At 33.6% G+C, this 16,524-nt stretch overlaps 2 protein-coding genes and 1 long non-coding RNA gene across 3 annotated transcripts; 2 read left to right on the top strand and 1 right to left on the bottom strand.

Annotated features, from left to right (window-relative positions):
- Positions 1-409: 409 nt before the first annotated feature.
- LOC18105798 (microtubule-associated protein RP/EB family member 1B) lies at positions 410-4,448 on the top strand. Its single transcript, XM_006374411.3, has 8 exons — positions 410-787; positions 1,200-1,268; positions 1,380-1,466; positions 2,430-2,536; positions 2,652-2,794; positions 2,896-2,972; positions 3,805-3,918; positions 4,024-4,448. The coding sequence occupies exons 1-8, from the start codon at positions 680-682 to the stop codon at positions 4,147-4,149; spliced, it is 831 nt and encodes a 276-aa protein (XP_006374473.1). The 5' UTR covers positions 410-679; the 3' UTR covers positions 4,150-4,448.
- A 3,345-nt stretch (positions 4,449-7,793) lies between these two features.
- On the top strand, positions 7,794-9,742 carry LOC112324302 (uncharacterized). Its single transcript, XR_002978070.2, has 3 exons — positions 7,794-7,940; positions 8,407-8,548; positions 8,647-9,742. It is a non-coding gene; the product is annotated as an uncharacterized LOC112324302 (long non-coding RNA).
- Positions 9,743-9,876: 134 nt separating this feature from the next.
- Positions 9,877-12,165, bottom strand: LOC18105797 (HVA22-like protein a). The gene is made up of 5 exons (XM_006374409.3): positions 11,942-12,165; positions 11,621-11,647; positions 11,376-11,498; positions 10,652-10,898; positions 9,877-10,160 (listed from the first exon to the last, which is right to left on the bottom strand). Exons 1-5 carry the CDS (start codon positions 12,001-12,003, stop codon positions 10,098-10,100), a joined length of 522 nt encoding a protein of 173 aa, XP_006374471.1. The 5' UTR covers positions 12,004-12,165; the 3' UTR covers positions 9,877-10,097.
- Positions 12,166-16,524: the final 4,359 nt, after the last annotated feature.

The raw sequence follows: 16,524 nt of genomic DNA, 5'->3' as shown, positions 1-16,524 counted from the left end.
AAATAATAGAGTTGAATTTTTTTGGTTCGGTTTGATTTTTATAAAAAAAATAATTAAATTGAATTTTTTTTTTAAAAAACCGAAACCGAACTGAAACCGGTTCAAACCGATCGGTTTCGGTTCGGTTCGGTTTTTTAGGACAAAAAACGGTTTGACTTAGTTTTTTTTTGTTTTTTTTTGGTTTGGATTTGGTTTGGTTTTTTCAGTTTTAGGCTTATAAAACCGAAACCAAACCAAATCAACAGATTGTTTTAAAATTTTAATCAGTTTTTTTTTTCACAATTTAATTTTTTTAATTTTTTTTTTAATTTTCTTGATTTTTCAGTTTTTTTTAAACACCTAATAAATAACCTAGATTACTCTATGACATCTATGTGCATAAAACAAGGGGACAAAGTTTTGGAGTTTCATTCCCATTTCTCTAGTCCGTCCCTATCTACTAAAGAAGCATCGGTTTCTCTCTCATTCTCTTTCACCGTCCATTTTCTTGAGTTTCAGCTTCTACTCACTAAAAAATTGAAAACACAGTTTTTGAATAATAATAATAAGAATAAAACGTTAACTCCCTAATTTAACGCTCTAGTCTCCAATCAAAATCCAAAACCAAAGCTTTCCTCATATTCTCTCATTTAAAGCAAAACCCATTTCTCCTCTGTTAAGAAAAAAGAAGAAGAGAGCAATGGCGTCGAATATAGGGATGATGGACAGTGCGTATTTTGTCGGGAGGAATGAGATATTAACATGGATCAACAATAGGCTTCAGCTCAACCTCTCTCGTATTGAGGAGGTCTTCTTTTCTTTTCTTTTGGAAATATATTTGTTTGTCCCAGTTTGAGGGAATGTTGGCTTTTTGTGATTATTGTTCTTGTTTTAGGAATTTGGAACATTTTCATGAAATGGGTTCTTGTTTATAAGCGTTTTCCAGTATTTTTCTTAAGTTAATTTTCTGTTACGGAGAATTAACCAAAATGGGATGCTCTGATTTAAATTATCTAATTCTGTGTTCGACTTGGTTCTGAAATCAGCTTTGTCTACAGGATTGTTAATTTTTACATGTACTTTGGATTTCTTGTGTTTTTAGGTTGAGTTTAAAATCTTTAGATATGGCTTTAGGACTAAAGAGTGCTCTTCGAATGAGATGTATTTCACATCATGCCATTTTAATCCCTTATTTTCTAATGTTATTCGTGTGTGTCTAGGCTGCTTCCGGTGCTGTGCAGTGTCAGATGATGGACATGACTTATCCAGGAGTTGTACCGATGCACAAGGTAACAGAATTCTGCCTCGGACATTTTTATTTTTAATATTTTCCTTGTCGTTTGGTTAAGTATTGCAATTATAGAATGCCTTCCTCTACATTTCAGTTTCATTTGTTGTAGGTGAATTTTGATGCAAAGACAGAATATGATATGATCCAAAATTACAAGATTCTGCAAGATATATTTAACAAGTTAAAAATTGAGAAGGTACTAATTTCAACTTTCATGTGTAAGATAAATTTTTCGCTTTGCTTTATGTTTAGAGCTTTTCGATGTTCAGATACATTTCTATTAATTTTCCTGAATCGCCATGTCCATATAAACCTTGGGCTCCTAGTTTGATTCTCAGCAGGAAGCTTCCGCTGACTAAAATATGAGAATGTAATTTCCATCATATGATACGGTTTCGATATATAATTTGCAGCATTCTGCTTCTTGTGTTTATACATTTTCCCATTCTTGCATGTTACCATTTGGACCATTACTTCCTTGGTTGGATCAACTATATGAGTTGGCGTTATAGTAAGCCTGTCCAAAGGCAGAGTTGGATGGGTGATTCTTGGAATTTCTGATTCAGGTTTGTTTCAGTCTGATCAATTCTAGGCCCAGAAAATTGAAGATGGTGAGCTTGGTTTAAGTCAACAAAGTCAGGAAAAAAAAACAGAGAGGGAGAAGCTAAACATTGTTCATGTTTCAGCAAATGGTGACATTATTCCACCCCTCCAATTTGAACTCTCAACAGCCCTTCCCCCCTTATCTATCTAATAGGCAGATGCAAGCAGAAAATGATCAAAGATCGCTAGAAGGCTATCTCTGGCTTCTAACATCAGAGAAAAGACAAAGTGCTTCAAGGGCGAAATGAAAAAGGGGTAATGGGAATCAAAGGTTAAGAAGTATAGGCCTTCCATCTCTCCCTCTCGCCCGGCTCATTCTCAATCACAATAGTGGCCTCTCAGTTGTATTAGCGATACATATAGAGATATGATTGAGCTTGTTGATTGTGTTGTTAACATGTGAGTTGAAGGTGTGTGTTTTTAGTTAACAGTGTTGATATTCTTCAAGGTTCTAACATGAGTGAGGAGACTGGGTACAGTTTTTCTTTTTTCTTATTAATAGAACCAAGACACTATATTTTCCTTGACATCCCTTCTCTTTCGATCTACATGGCAGCATCTTGAAGTTAACAGGCTTGTTAAAGGAAGGCCATTGGACAACTTGGAATTCTTACAGTGGCTGAAACGATACTGTGACTCTGTGAATGGTGGCATCATGAATGAGTATATCACTTTTACATTCTTCACCCTTCCATTTATTTTAACTCTCTTGAAATTATTTTTTTCATTTGCTCTAGTCTCTTACATACTTTTTGTTGAACATTTTTGTTTCTAAAAGGAACTATAACCCATTGGAACGGAGAAGTAAGGGTGGGAGGGACCGTAACTCTAGGGGTTCTCAGAAGACCACAAAATCGCAGCAAGCAAGCAACATGCATAACTCTTCCTCTGGTTACACAGTTGACCTGAACAAAATGTCTGGTAAATATGCAGCACGTGATATCTTCCATATCCTTGCCTCTCTCTTTTATTTTGCCTTCATTTTGCTTTAATCCTCTGTTGTTTAATGCATGTTGCTACAGGGCAAAAGCAAGGGAGGGGAAGTGCTGTGGTAGGTGAGGCAAATTCTTCGGAGGAGATTCAAGCTTTGTCCAAGGAGGTATTGGATTTATTTTATTTATTTTTTTATTGTTTTTGAAACAGCAGCAAGTCAAAACCCCCTTGCATTTAGTGTCTTTGATAAATGCAGATTGTTATCATGCACTTTAGAGTTTAAATGGTCAATTTGGCAGGGAGATGAGCAAGTGTTTTACACAGATGGTAGCGATTGAAATTTTTCAATAACCGCACTAGCTCTACTTTGTAGTCATAGTTATCATATGGGGAAACCTCAATTTAATTCCTACCAGATTACCTCATTATGAGTTGAGTTCTAAACCTTTTGATTTTATCAATTTTGCCCCAACATTAGAAAATATCACTCTTCTATTTATCCACCTTTAATAATAGTTAAAGGATTCCATCTAATTTGCACGTGCTCAGAAGTGTTTTATTCCAAGGTTTTTAAAATAAGCTCTAATTTTCCCTAAAAGACAATCTTGACGTTAAATAATACTTTTTTTTTCTATTTTCCCCTCCATTTCGCTATCTTGTCTAAAAGAGAAATTTACTATATTTTGGTGGTAAAATTATACTTCAGGGAACATGAGAGTTTATTTTGGCTCTATGGATGGAAACACTTAACTAGCATGTGCAAATTGGATGAAATATCTAAACTGTCATCAACAGCGGATGGATGCAGGGATAACATTGACTGCTGTACATTATGTTTGGGGAAAAAATGATAGAATCAAAAGAATTTAGATTCAATTGATAATGAGGTAATATGCTACGTTGAGGTTACCTCTCCTCGTAATAGCCTTTTGCTATTGAGACCTTGGAATATGAAAGATATCATGCAATGAGTATTGAAGTTTCTGGTGTGCATATAGATTGCAGATATGAAGCTCTCAGTGGACCTTTTGGAGAAAGAAAGAGATTTTTACTTTGCAAAGTTGCGTGATATAGAAATACTATGTCAGACTCCTGAATTGGAGGATCTACCGGTAAGAGTTTCTGGATGCCGAATATATAGATAAAGACATGGTTAGTATCATAAACATGGAGTGGGGTTATGCTTCTAGTCATGCTATTGTTTAAATTCCATGCAGGTGGTAGTTGCTATAAAAAAGATACTGTATGCTGCTGATACCAAGGAATCTGCACTTGAAGAAGCTCAGGAATACCTATCTGAAGCTATCTGTACTGGTGCAACTGAAGTTGAAAGTGAAGTTTGAGTTGAGTTCTGGCAAGCAATGGAATCTTGCCTAGGTTGCATGGCTTTCAGGGCGTTGTCATGAAGCTTTAGTTTTTTACCAGCAATGGTAAATAAGAGTAGTGTTTTCTGTTTATTATGTGTTCCTGGGTTTTTGTGAATTTAATTGGCGACTAATCTATCAAAGTTAAAGGGAAGCTGCCGTTGCTCCCTTCTTCTGCACTGTGTTTGTAAGTTTATTACATGTTCCCGGGTTTCTGTGAATTTACGCGGTGACTAATCTATCAAAGTTAAAAGGCAACTACTAATGCCGCTTTCTTCTCCACCGTGTTCGTAGGTTTTGTCCTGAACTAGTTGTCTGATTTCCTCTTTCTTTGTTCAATGCCAATATCCCACACGAAGAAAAGGAAATAGAACACACACACACACACACAGTAGACCCGGTGGATAGCAATAATCTGAAGGAAAACGATAAGAGCAGATAATCAAATTTGCTAGTTATTTTAATCCAGCAATAAATTGACACGATTTGCACCTATCATTTTCCTAAAAATAAAAGTTCTTGGAGAGCTGTTTCCATCCATCACTGTCAGCTACCTAGGCCACCATAGCTTACAAAGAGAGAACATTTATCATGAACAGTTGTGTAATTGGGATGTGAAACCATTCAGCTCACCACAAGAAAGTTACTTTCCACAATGCCAACATACATGATGTAAAGAGATTTCAGTTGGAAACCGTTGCTTTTAGGATTCTCCTTCCAGCTACAAGTGCACCCCAAGATTTAATAATGTAAGATCATAGTTAATTAGTGGAAAATCCCGACCAGAAATAATAATAATAAAACTATATACGAAAAATAATTATGGCCGAAGACTTGATGAAAATAAGCATGAGTGACAAGAATTAGGAGCAAATTGGTAAAATTTATTGTCAACCCCATTTTTAGTAGGTATAAACCCTGAGTACGTGAATAAATATGTAACACGAAGAAAATACTAACGATTGATGGTTTAATGGAAAACATTTTAGTATCAGCTATAAAGCCAATTAAGGACAGTGGCCTAGGAGCAAAAGAGAGGGTGAGAGCAGAGCTTTCTCATTCTTCTTTTTACCCTCCAAATTGGTTTCTAAGGGTGAATGAGAGTGAGGATCGATATAAAAAACACAATCAAAGCTTGTGGAAAAGGGGAGGAGAGTGAGAGGTTGTAGTGCTCTGGCTATGGTTTGGAAAATTATAATTTGGATAGAAGGAAAGGTGGGTTCTTGGATTCTTTGATTCCCACACCAAAATTCCTTTAAATTAGAGTTATATGAAAGTGTTGGAATGTTTACTCTCCTTAACTTCACGTGTTTGTTGCGTTATTGATTTCTCCCTAAGTTATGTAAAATTAAGAATTTTGTGTTTGAAATAATGTAATTAGTAGATAAATGAAAGAATTTGAGGCCAACCATGTGTTGCCGGCCATGAATGTGTAAGTTTCAAATTTGAGCATGATTTGATGTAATGATGTTTTTGAGTTGATTTTTGTGTGATGTGATGGTGATTTGCCTGTTTGTGTTTGATTATGTTGTTATTAAAGTAGCTTGTGATGTGTAAATTGTTGTTGATTTGTTTAGGAAGCTTGGTTATGTGAAATCATGATGTGGAAGAGGGGATGATGACATTGCGTAGAAGGTGTTTGATAAAATGCTTGAAGGAGATGAATAAGTTGGTGATTAAAGTGTTGGCAAATGCTTAATGGAAAGGGTAGGTTAGTAACCAAAAGACATAATAGAAACTTGAATTGAATGAGTAAATAAGTGGCAAAAAATAACATAAAGGATGTCTGAATGAATGAATGAATTAGTAGTTTAAAAGACATGACAAATTCTTGAATGAAATGAATGCTTGGGTTAAAATAAAATAAGTGTATGGGAAGCCAAAAATGGCATAATGGGTGTCTGAATGAAATGAATGCTTGTGTTAGAATGAAATGAAAGTATGGGAAGTCAAAAATGACATGATAAAATTCAAGGTTGTCAATTCCGTTTCGGTAGGTGTTTCATTTTTTTAATTGAAACGGAATGTTTCAGTTTCGGAGTGTTTCGGCGTGCCGTTTCGGGGTTCTACTGTTCATATATATATATTCAACAAACATAATTCAAATTCAAGATAAATTAATTATAAATTATGCAATACAAACACAATGCCAAACAAATATAATTTTAACTTAAAGTAATTCAACTTAAACAAAATATCAAAATATTATGAAAGTAAAATGTTTTAACACAAATATTTTAAATATAAAGTTAGGTCAATGTTATTAAGGCTAATGGAATCTAAAGCATCCCTTGTTTTGCTCAAATTCCTACAAAGTATAAACATGAAAAAAACAACATGAATATAAACCATATATATTAGTGATAAATCTAATTTTAAAAAATTAATATCATTGTTAATGAAAATAGTAATAATAATTTTCAATATTATTATTAATATCATTGTTATAGAAAATAGTAATAAAAAAGAGCTTTTTATAATTGGGTGGTTTAATTAATTAAATTGAATAAGGTTCAATTTGATTCAATTTGATTTAATGGCTTTTCAAGAGCGGAATGGAACATGTGGAATGGAACCGGAATGTTCCGGGCGGAATTTAGCCAAAAAATCCGGAACGGACCGAGATTTAAAATGAGATGAAATTTGTTCCGTTTTGTTCCGTTTTTTGAATTGGTATGGAATGTTTCGATCATTCTGGGCGAAACGGAACGTAATTGACAACCTTGTGATAAATGCTAGAATGAAGTGAATGTTTGGGTTATGGAATTGAATGATGAAATGCATGGACATTAAAATAGGTTAATGGGAATTAGGTGATGAAATACATATATGTGTTTTTTAAAGTGTTTTTCACTTGGAAATGCATTAAAATGATGTTTTTTTTTTATTTTTAAAAAATCATTTTTGATATTAGCGCATCAAAATGATCTGAAAACACTAAAAAAATATTAATTTAAAACAAAAAAAATAATTTTTTTTTAAAGTGTTTTAGAAACGTAAAAACAAATAGAGCTTAAAATTGAGTAATGGAAATAAGGTGACGAAATGCATGGGCATGAAAAATGAGTTATGGAAATAGTTTACAAAAAGATTAGGACATTAAAAATGGATTATAGAAATGATAGATGAAAAGGCTAATACATTAAAATGAGTTATGGAAATGATTGATCAAAATATTAGATCACTAAAATGAAATATGGAGTTAGTTGACAAAATACTTAGATACAAAAACTGAGTTATGAAATTAGATGAGGAAATGTTTAGACAATAAAATGGATTACAAAAAGAGATAACAAAATGGTTAGATATTATCCTGTTTGTTTTTTGCTTTTTGCGTTTAAGTATTAATGAAAAAAATTAATTTTTTTATTTTTATTTGTTTTAAATTAATATTTTTTTAGTGTTTTCTGATCATTTTGATATATTGATATCAAAAATAATTTAAAAAAAATATCATTTTGATGTATTTTTAAATAAAAAACACTTTAAAAAGCAATCGTAACCAAATTCCTCCACAAAGCCTAAAATTATTATAGAAATGAATGTTTGAATGAATGAATAGTTTTGAAGCCGAAGAATGACAAATGAATATTTAAATGGAATGAATGAAATGATAACTAAAAATAACATAACGCATGATGATCTGTATGGATAGTTGAAATAAATGACTTGGAATAATTAGTTACTTACATGGATAGCTTCTTGAATGGCAAGAGGGGCGTCTGAAGCAGGACTAGCTACGGGAGAAGCAAGCATAGCAGGAACACCAGGTATGTGTTCATCATTTTTCCTCATTTTGTAAAAGAAATGTTTTTGTTTAATTATTGTACATAAATTCAAGGGGAAGTTTAGAATACGAATTTGATATGAATGTTTTGGAATATGAATTGAAAAATCAGAGTCGATCGCATGAACGGGGGCTACTTTGAAAAATTAAGTTGATTGCATTGCATAAATGGAAGCTATTTTTAAAAATTAATGAAATTGATGTGAAATATAAAAATACAAATTTGACATGAAGTTTATGAATATAAAATTTGATGCGATGTATACGAATATGATTTCAAAGTGAGGTAAGGATTCACCCTTTACCTCCTTGATTTTTAAGTTATTCTTGTAAATGCTGGAATATGAGTTGCACACACACATGCACACATACTTGAATCAGGATGGATCGATCGATATCTTATCTCCCTTCTTTGGTAACATGGGTGTAATTGTAACTCTATAAACTAGAGATCTCATGGAATAATAAGCAAATTCAGCCTCCAAAGAGGGGTTCTAACAGCTACAACCATAGCTTGGATCTGTCAATGAGGCTGCACTCTGTCACAGTTGGATTTTGTCGAGAGATCTCCTCTGAAACTTTGTAAGAATTGTAAGTGCAGCTTGTTCAGACTCTAGCTCGAAAGATCTCACTTAATTGGTTGAGAATACTAACTTCTCATAGAACTAGCTTTCCAATGTAATTGTCAGGTCCCTTCCATATCAGCTGCTATTTTCTTCAGTGGTCGAGATAATAGATGAACAGACAAAAAGCTCTCTGTTTTGCCTTTCTGCCCTGGATAATAACCGAATGTCCATCTAAACACAGAAAATCTGAAGGTTGTGGCATGCAGCCAGCCATATCACGAACAACAGGGGGGGATCCATGGTGACGATGGCAATAAAAGGAAATATACAGTGTACTCTATGAAAGGCCTTAATATTTTTTTTTTATTTGTGATTGATAAATCAAGAGATTTCATGGAAACCAAGCAATGGTTTGGGGAAGAAGTTTGAGAGTACAGATTGAACCATAATATTGCCCTGACAAAAAGTCCGAAGCACAAGAGCGAAAACATAAATCAGAACATACAGACGGAGATTGGATAGTAGAGCACATCCATACTGGAGCATCGATTGAGCTTAGCATAGAAATTAGAACCAGGGTACGAAGCCGATGTCTTCTAACTTCTTGCGTGGAAAGTTGATCAGCCATGTGATTTCCATCCCACGTAAAAAGGGAACGGCACCAGTCAAAACCTAAGAAGCATGTCAATGTTTTATAACAATTTTGATCAATAAAAACATCTTGAGACCATTTATTCTCATTACTAGTCCCGGTAGCTTTTCAAGATTGAAAACTTATGATCCAACAATCTTCTCCAACGATTTTGAGAGTAGGACAGATGAGCAACTTCCCTCGAATTCCTGAGGCCCGCCTTGGCTATCCCCAGTGACAGTAATTCACATTTTGCAATTGCTTCAGAACCCGCTCTCGGTACTTCAGATTTCTGGCATACTCGGAATATTGCAAATCCCTGCAGCTGTGCCTCTCTCAATTGTGGAAAAGAAACTAGTATCGAAACTAGTATCGAAACTAGATGGGAATAGAATAGGGCCATGAGATGCTGAAGATAAACGACACAGCTCACATGATAGTCCGAGATGCCTGAAAACTAATAGCAACCCAAAAATTGGCTGTATTGCCAACTTCCAAACTAGAAGTCTCTCATTGCAGGAGGAAACCATTTGCAGCATAAAGTTATTGGCTGGTTGAACGGCGGGTAAGGTAACAATCTTGTTGCACTGAAGATAACATTAAGAGAGGAAAAGCAGTACACGTTAACGAGAAGAAATGGTTCCTGCAAAAAGTGATCGATTACAAGGATCTGGTAGTACTTGGCGTATATTTCATCTTCCGTGAGAAAGTCAAGCACATAATTAAACGCAAGAAAACAAAGCAAGCAGCCATGATATTTAAACACTATAACCTTACAGCATCATGTATCCTTAGAAAGAACCACAGATCACATTAGACAGACAGAAAAATCGCCAGATTCAGTGAAAACAAAGAACTCTACTAAGTAGCAGCACGTAACTGAAAGGAACTCTAGCAAGTCTTCCCCAACAATGAACACTGTATCAGGACAAGCTGGAAGCTCTCAGTATCGGTCATCCCTGTCACCATCAAAGAATGTATAGCTGCTACTCCTCCTGGACTTATCCTGCAGAACCAGAACATATGCATTGAGCCATTATCTTATTATAGTTGCAATGTGTTCGGAGATATTTAATGCTACATATTATTGGCAAACCATTTAATCAGCTACAATCACGATCAATTAAGGAGGAAACTCCCTAGTTTATCACTTGCGCTATTTTTGTTCACAAAAATGCTGAAGAAAACAATGGCAAGAAATAATTTCTAGAAAATTATGTGCCATTGGATCATGATCTTAATGCGGGATTCAATGGTGGTACCCTCAGTCCTTTCCTAGCATTTTAATGTTTAGCATTACTCTTTTCTTAATTAGTAGAACAAAACTAGAGATGGTTCAGGCAACGAGGGAATGATGTAGGGCGCTCATCCCTCTCTACTTATCCATCAATCCTTTCCACTCAAACAAACATAGTGTGGCATTTTATCAGCAGACTCCTAGAATCATTATGGCTCTCAAAATCATTTTAAGACAATTGTTTATGGCTCATCACCTACCTTGGTAATGAGCTTCTCAAAAGCATAAGTCCCATTCTCTTCAATGTATTTCTCTGCGGCAGATAGAACGTCATCTGGTTTGCTGAAGATATCCTTCTTTCTTGGCACATACAATATATTAATGGTTTCCTGTGGGTTGGCATAGAAAGGTCTCACAAAGTTCTCGTAAACGTAAGCAGCACCACTGAAGTATGGAACAACCAACCAGCAGGTCAAAATGAGCTTTGCAAATGGCCAGATTGGTATCCTGCCATTACATTCAAGGGTTTAGCAAATTCTGCCACCAGCTAAATATTTTTGCAAAAGTGCATTGTTAAAATAACAGTAACAACTTAACAAGGCATTTCACCATATTGAGAAATTACCCCAGAAAATAAATAAAATAAATCTTCCAAGCTAATTGATTTTTTGTTTATATTTTATTCCCATTAAGAAGAACACCAAATCTGCACAAAACTAAACTGTCACGATGTAACATGTGATAAATTTAGGATAGAACAAAAGGCAAGATGACTCAATTCTCTCAGCAGCTGGTTCTTTGTGAGTTGGTCAGCTTTGGATAACATCAGAACTAGCAAAAAAGGAGTTCCAAAACAATACTATTCAACAACCACCACCAGCAATGCTCCCATTCCGAAATTACTATTAATGATAGAAACAGAACAGACAAAACAAAACGAATTAAAATATTTTAAGAGGGTAATTTGAAGTGAAGAAAACTTACCACTCAATGACTTTGGCAAAGGTGAGCTCAAAGAGAGTGATCATGGAATAAAGAATCCAGTAAGTAAGCCATTGCTTATCATCAACATGAGATTTTGTCTCGATTGCCCTAATTGAGGCATATCTGTCCAAACACAACCCAAATTAAGTAACTATCATAACATTTTACTCACAAAAAGAACTATGGCAGGAAAAGGAAACAAAAAAAAAAAAAAAAAGGAAAGAGGGAAAAGAGGGGGGGCTTACAGAGGATAAACAAGACTAATCACAGGCCTGAAAATTATTCAGATTAGAAGTTAGATTTTTAAAAAAATAAAAATAAAAAAGCACACTACATATATAGAAAATTAATAAGCCAATGAGTGTTTTATCTTTGAATAACTTTTTCGTACCAAAAGAAAAAAATAAAGATAAATACAAACACCCTACTTTAAGGTTTTCCACTATCTCGGTAGCAAAATAATACTCCCAACACAAAATCAAAGCAAGAAAAAATGAAGCTTTTGACGTTCTTAGTTTCAACAAACCTTGAAACAAATAGAGACAGCATGAAGAAGGAAAGCATACCCAGCAAGAACGTCAAAGTTCTCAAGAAGAACCTTTAAAAAGCTTCCAGTCCCAGATCCCATCTCTGTCTCGCACGCACTAACAAAATAATGTTGTTCGCTTTCTCTGTCTCTGTTCGTCTTCAATTCTCTTACAAGAAGTAGCTCTCTAGCGTTTCTTGGTGACAGTGTTTGTGTGTGAAGTGAGAAAGCAGAGAAGACAGGTGGGGAAAAAATTTTCAAAAGGAAAAGCGGAAGCTGCCAAAACTCAAAAGCTTTAAATATTTTTGTTTTTTTATTTCAATAATATTTTTAAAAAAACTTAAATATTTTTTATATTTTATATTTTAAATTAATATATTTTTAGACTTTTAAATTATTTTGATAGGTTAAAAATAATTTTTAAAAAATAAAAAAATATATTTTAATATATTTTTTTATAAAAAAATATTTAAAAAATTAACTACTATTAGTTTTTCAAATAATTTCTTAAATATTTCTCGAATACCTGCGGTTTCTGTAACGTACGGTGTCGATTTTTATTGAATGATTATGGAGCACAGCTCAAGCATTGACGAATGCACTGTCCCCGTTCCGACTGTTTTTCCTAAATGGCAGTGGATTCGGTGCAGCAAACATTTTGGAATCACTGGTAGAGTCCAATAATTGGCCATTTTAATAAAGTTATTTTCTAAAATATTTTTTATTTAAAATAAAAATATATTAAAATAATATTTTGTATTATTTTATATTAAAATAATATAAAATTATTTAAAAATTTAATTTATAATAAAAAAATTTCAAATATTTTTAAATACACTTTTAAAACACAAAAATAAATAATAAATCTGAGTCTTTATTTAGCTGCTGCTTCAATAACTACATGCAATGTTCTCAAAAAAACCTCATTTGTTAAGCTCATTTGTTAAGCTTAAGTTTAGGAACTAATTTAAGTATATATTTGATGCGTGAGTTTTTTATTTAAGTGTCTCTATTTTTATTTTTATTAATTGAGTTAAAGAATTTTTTTAGTTTTTTTTTTATAATTAAGTATATGTGCTAGATTTCGTCATATATACACTAATATGGCTGTAAAATTGACACATCATCACATGCATGTACATCAAATATATATGAACATAATAATACTTTATTTATAATTAAGTGTTTATATTTTTTTATTATTATTCAAGTGTTTGCATTTTAAAATTTTTATCAACTTAGTGCTTTTGATTTTAAATGCTCCACTTTGAAATAGTATTTTGATCCTATTTGATAAAGTTAAATAAAATTATAAATTAAAATGATAAAAACTTATTAAAAATAAAAAGTAAATTTGTATAGACTACAATTGATTAGATAAAAACATTAAAAAAATTTGAAATATATATACACATTAAGGTTCATTAAAACCGAAATTTAATTAAAACTCACGTATTTTGCTAAGAGAAAAAAAAAAAGTTGTGGAGGAAGGATAGTTCGGCCTTTTAGCTTGGGGCAATTACTTCAAAGGAGACCAAATTTGGTCATCAATATTTGTGCTCAATTATGAATTATTAAAAGCAAGGTGGAAGTGACATCAAGTCAAACACTTTTATACTTTCCTTTTGATCAAGCATAGAAGCGTAGTGAGCATTATTTACATCCAAAATAAACACCATCTAGTTAAATGTGAATGATTGGGTCAAAATGCTAAGTTTTGTGTTGTTTAGGGATCAAATTGGACTCTTCAATTAGTCAAAGAGACCAAGCAATGCAAAAGGAAACATGCACAATAGGGAAAAAAAAAACATTAGGGACGTTTTAGGCATGTTTTTTCTTGGTTATTTTATTTAGACTAATTATTCTAGTTACATACATGTGTTATATTGTGGTTAGATCAAAAGATTTTTTAAATGTAATAAAAAATATCCAAACCATAGAAAGTAATTTGATATTTGTATTAAACTTGGTCAAGCGGGTCAACCTTTAAACCTCTTGATTTAACTCTCTGTTCAGGCCTGAGTTTAAAATTAAATCATGTGAGAGTTGTTCCGATGTGACCCAATCGACTTGACCAATCCAAAAATATATCGCCTGACCGCTACAAAAATTCTAAGGATGAAATTGAAGAAAAAAAATAAAATTAACATAAAAAAAACCTCTCAATCTAACATCTTGCCTAACCTGAGTTTAAAATTAAACAATATGAAAGTTGCTCTGGTGTGACATAGTCAATTTGGCTAGTCCAAAGGTGACCAAGACAATTGGTTCAAAAAGTTTGAGGATGAAATTTTTAAAAAAAATGACTTTAACAAAAAAAAAAAAACCTCTCAAACGACTCCTTACTTAGCTTGAGTTTAAAATTAAACTATATGAGAGTTGTTTCGACATCATTCAATCGACTTGGTTGATCAAAAGATAACTTGAACAACTGTTAAAAAATGAGGATGAAATTGAGAAAAAAAAAGGAATAAAATTGAAAAACAAAACAAGAAAAAGAAAGAAATGAATGAAAAAAATGGAGCGCTGAATTAAAAAAAATTTGTTAATATAAATAGTTTAGCTTTTTAATGATTTCTATATTTTTTTTAGTTTAAAAGTATTTGTTGTTTACAAATATCTATTTTACATATTCAAAATTAGTCAAGTTTATTCTCTATATTTACTTAAAAGACTACTCTCATTGTAAATTTCTTTTATACCACACATAATTTTTTTACAAATTTATCTTTCAAGTTTTTTTATTGCATTAATTAAAAGAAAAGCTAATTCGCGTGGGAGAAACATTGTACATTAGGTGTGATTTACTATGGATTACAATAGCGGAACTACATTCTTACCTCTGAGAAAAAACCATTATAACTAGCCAATACGGGTAGATTAGTATTTTCATAAGGTTCATTTTGTCATTCTTCAATTGTTGAGAGGCATCTCTGTCTTTTCATGAACTTTTTGTATAATGGATTTATTTTATTACCCTTAAAAGCAATTTTTAACTTAACTATGGCTAGGGGCATTGGTGGTTTTCACCTTTTTTGTAGAACAATGCAATGACTCTATCGCCCTTGAAAGGAAAATTCTTTTTTTTTTAATCAAAATATAAGTGTATTAATAGATCAAAATTATACAGTGTTGGAGAATCAGCAAGTTCGTATACAGTGATTTACAAAAGCAGGGAACAGACTCCCTGAAAAACTTTACATTAAAGCCATAGCTAACAAGCTAAAATTAACAGACAATGGTTATGTGAGGAACCATAAATTACAAGGTTCCCAATCTAACACAAAGCAAAAGCCAAGACAAGTAGGCAAGAAGGCGCCTTGGGCACCAACTGAAATAGGAAACACAAAAAAACACCTTGGACACCAAAAATTACAAGGAGTGATAGACATGAGTATCATGCAACACAACAAAACTTCAAGAGAAGCAACAACAACCAATACGATCAGCTCAGAAGTAGTGACTATATGGACTGCAAACCGAAGAGAAGACAACATCCCACAATAGAGAACATCTAGAACATCCACCAATACGGTCAGCTCACAGAAATTTAAGGATGATTGCGCTCATGAAAGTGCAATATCATATAGAATAAAACCTGAAATCTCCGAAAAACAAATTCAACCAGTGTGCAAGAGTTTTCAAAAACTCTTCGATTCCTTTCTTCCCATATCAAGTAGACAACAATGTTGAGGGAGACCTTTTCATCCTGGCAACAATGTTTTCCCCCCTGATATTAAGGCCCCAAACAACACTACTAATGGTGGCCATACCCCTGCAGGGCTGAAGCCAGGATTTCACCTTTGACCACAAGAAGGATGTCCAACTTCAAGCAAAGAAGAGGTGACTATGGCTTTCTTCATGATCTGGACAGAAGACACAGCTAGCATCAGTATCAACAAAGTGCATTCTGTCTCTTGTTCTCATCCTCCCAAGCAAAGCAAGCCCAAAGATGAAACTATGCCTTGGTAAACACCAAGGTTCCCAAACAACCTTAACCCATGACACTGGGGTTCCTTTGAATCTCAAAAACTCATAAGCATGACCCGAGAAGGGCTCAGAAATATTGTCCCAACTTTGCATCATAGAGATCACTTCTGATTGACCCCCACAATCTGCAAGGAGCTGATCTCGAAAAGTAAAAAAGGACTTCCATAGGGGAGAGGAGGTTTGTTGTAAAGGAACCAATCAGATGGAACTATCCTGCAAGTAAAAATGGTGCACCCATCTAATCCAAATCGAGTCAGTCTTTAAATGAATATTCTATAGCTGTTTTGCGATGAAACAACAGTTCCTTGCCTTGATGGCATAAAGCCCCAGACCTCCTTCATCCTTTGGCAAACAAATATGTTTCCAGGCTATTAAGGTAGACTTACTTCTGGTTGTGTTACCAGTCCATAAGAAGTTCCTGCAAATGCAAGTAATTTGGTTGATGACAATATCCGGCATGGGGAAAATATTGAGCCAAAATTGCACCATACCAAAGAGAACGGATCTAATTAATTCCACCCGCCAAGCATAGGATAAATGCTTGCCCATCCAGCCTTGTATAGCAATTCAAGTTTATGCAGGAGAGGGGAAAACTAGCTAGCAAGAAGCCTGTGGGGACTGAGGGGGACACCA

The sequence above is a fragment of the Populus trichocarpa genome, chromosome 15, assembly GCF_000002775.5.
Source record: "Populus trichocarpa isolate Nisqually-1 chromosome 15, P.trichocarpa_v4.1, whole genome shotgun sequence".
NCBI lineage: Eukaryota > Viridiplantae > Streptophyta > Magnoliopsida > Malpighiales > Salicaceae > Populus > Populus trichocarpa.
Note: the sequence above shows the minus strand (reverse complement) of the source record. Positions and strands in the feature narration are given on the sequence as shown.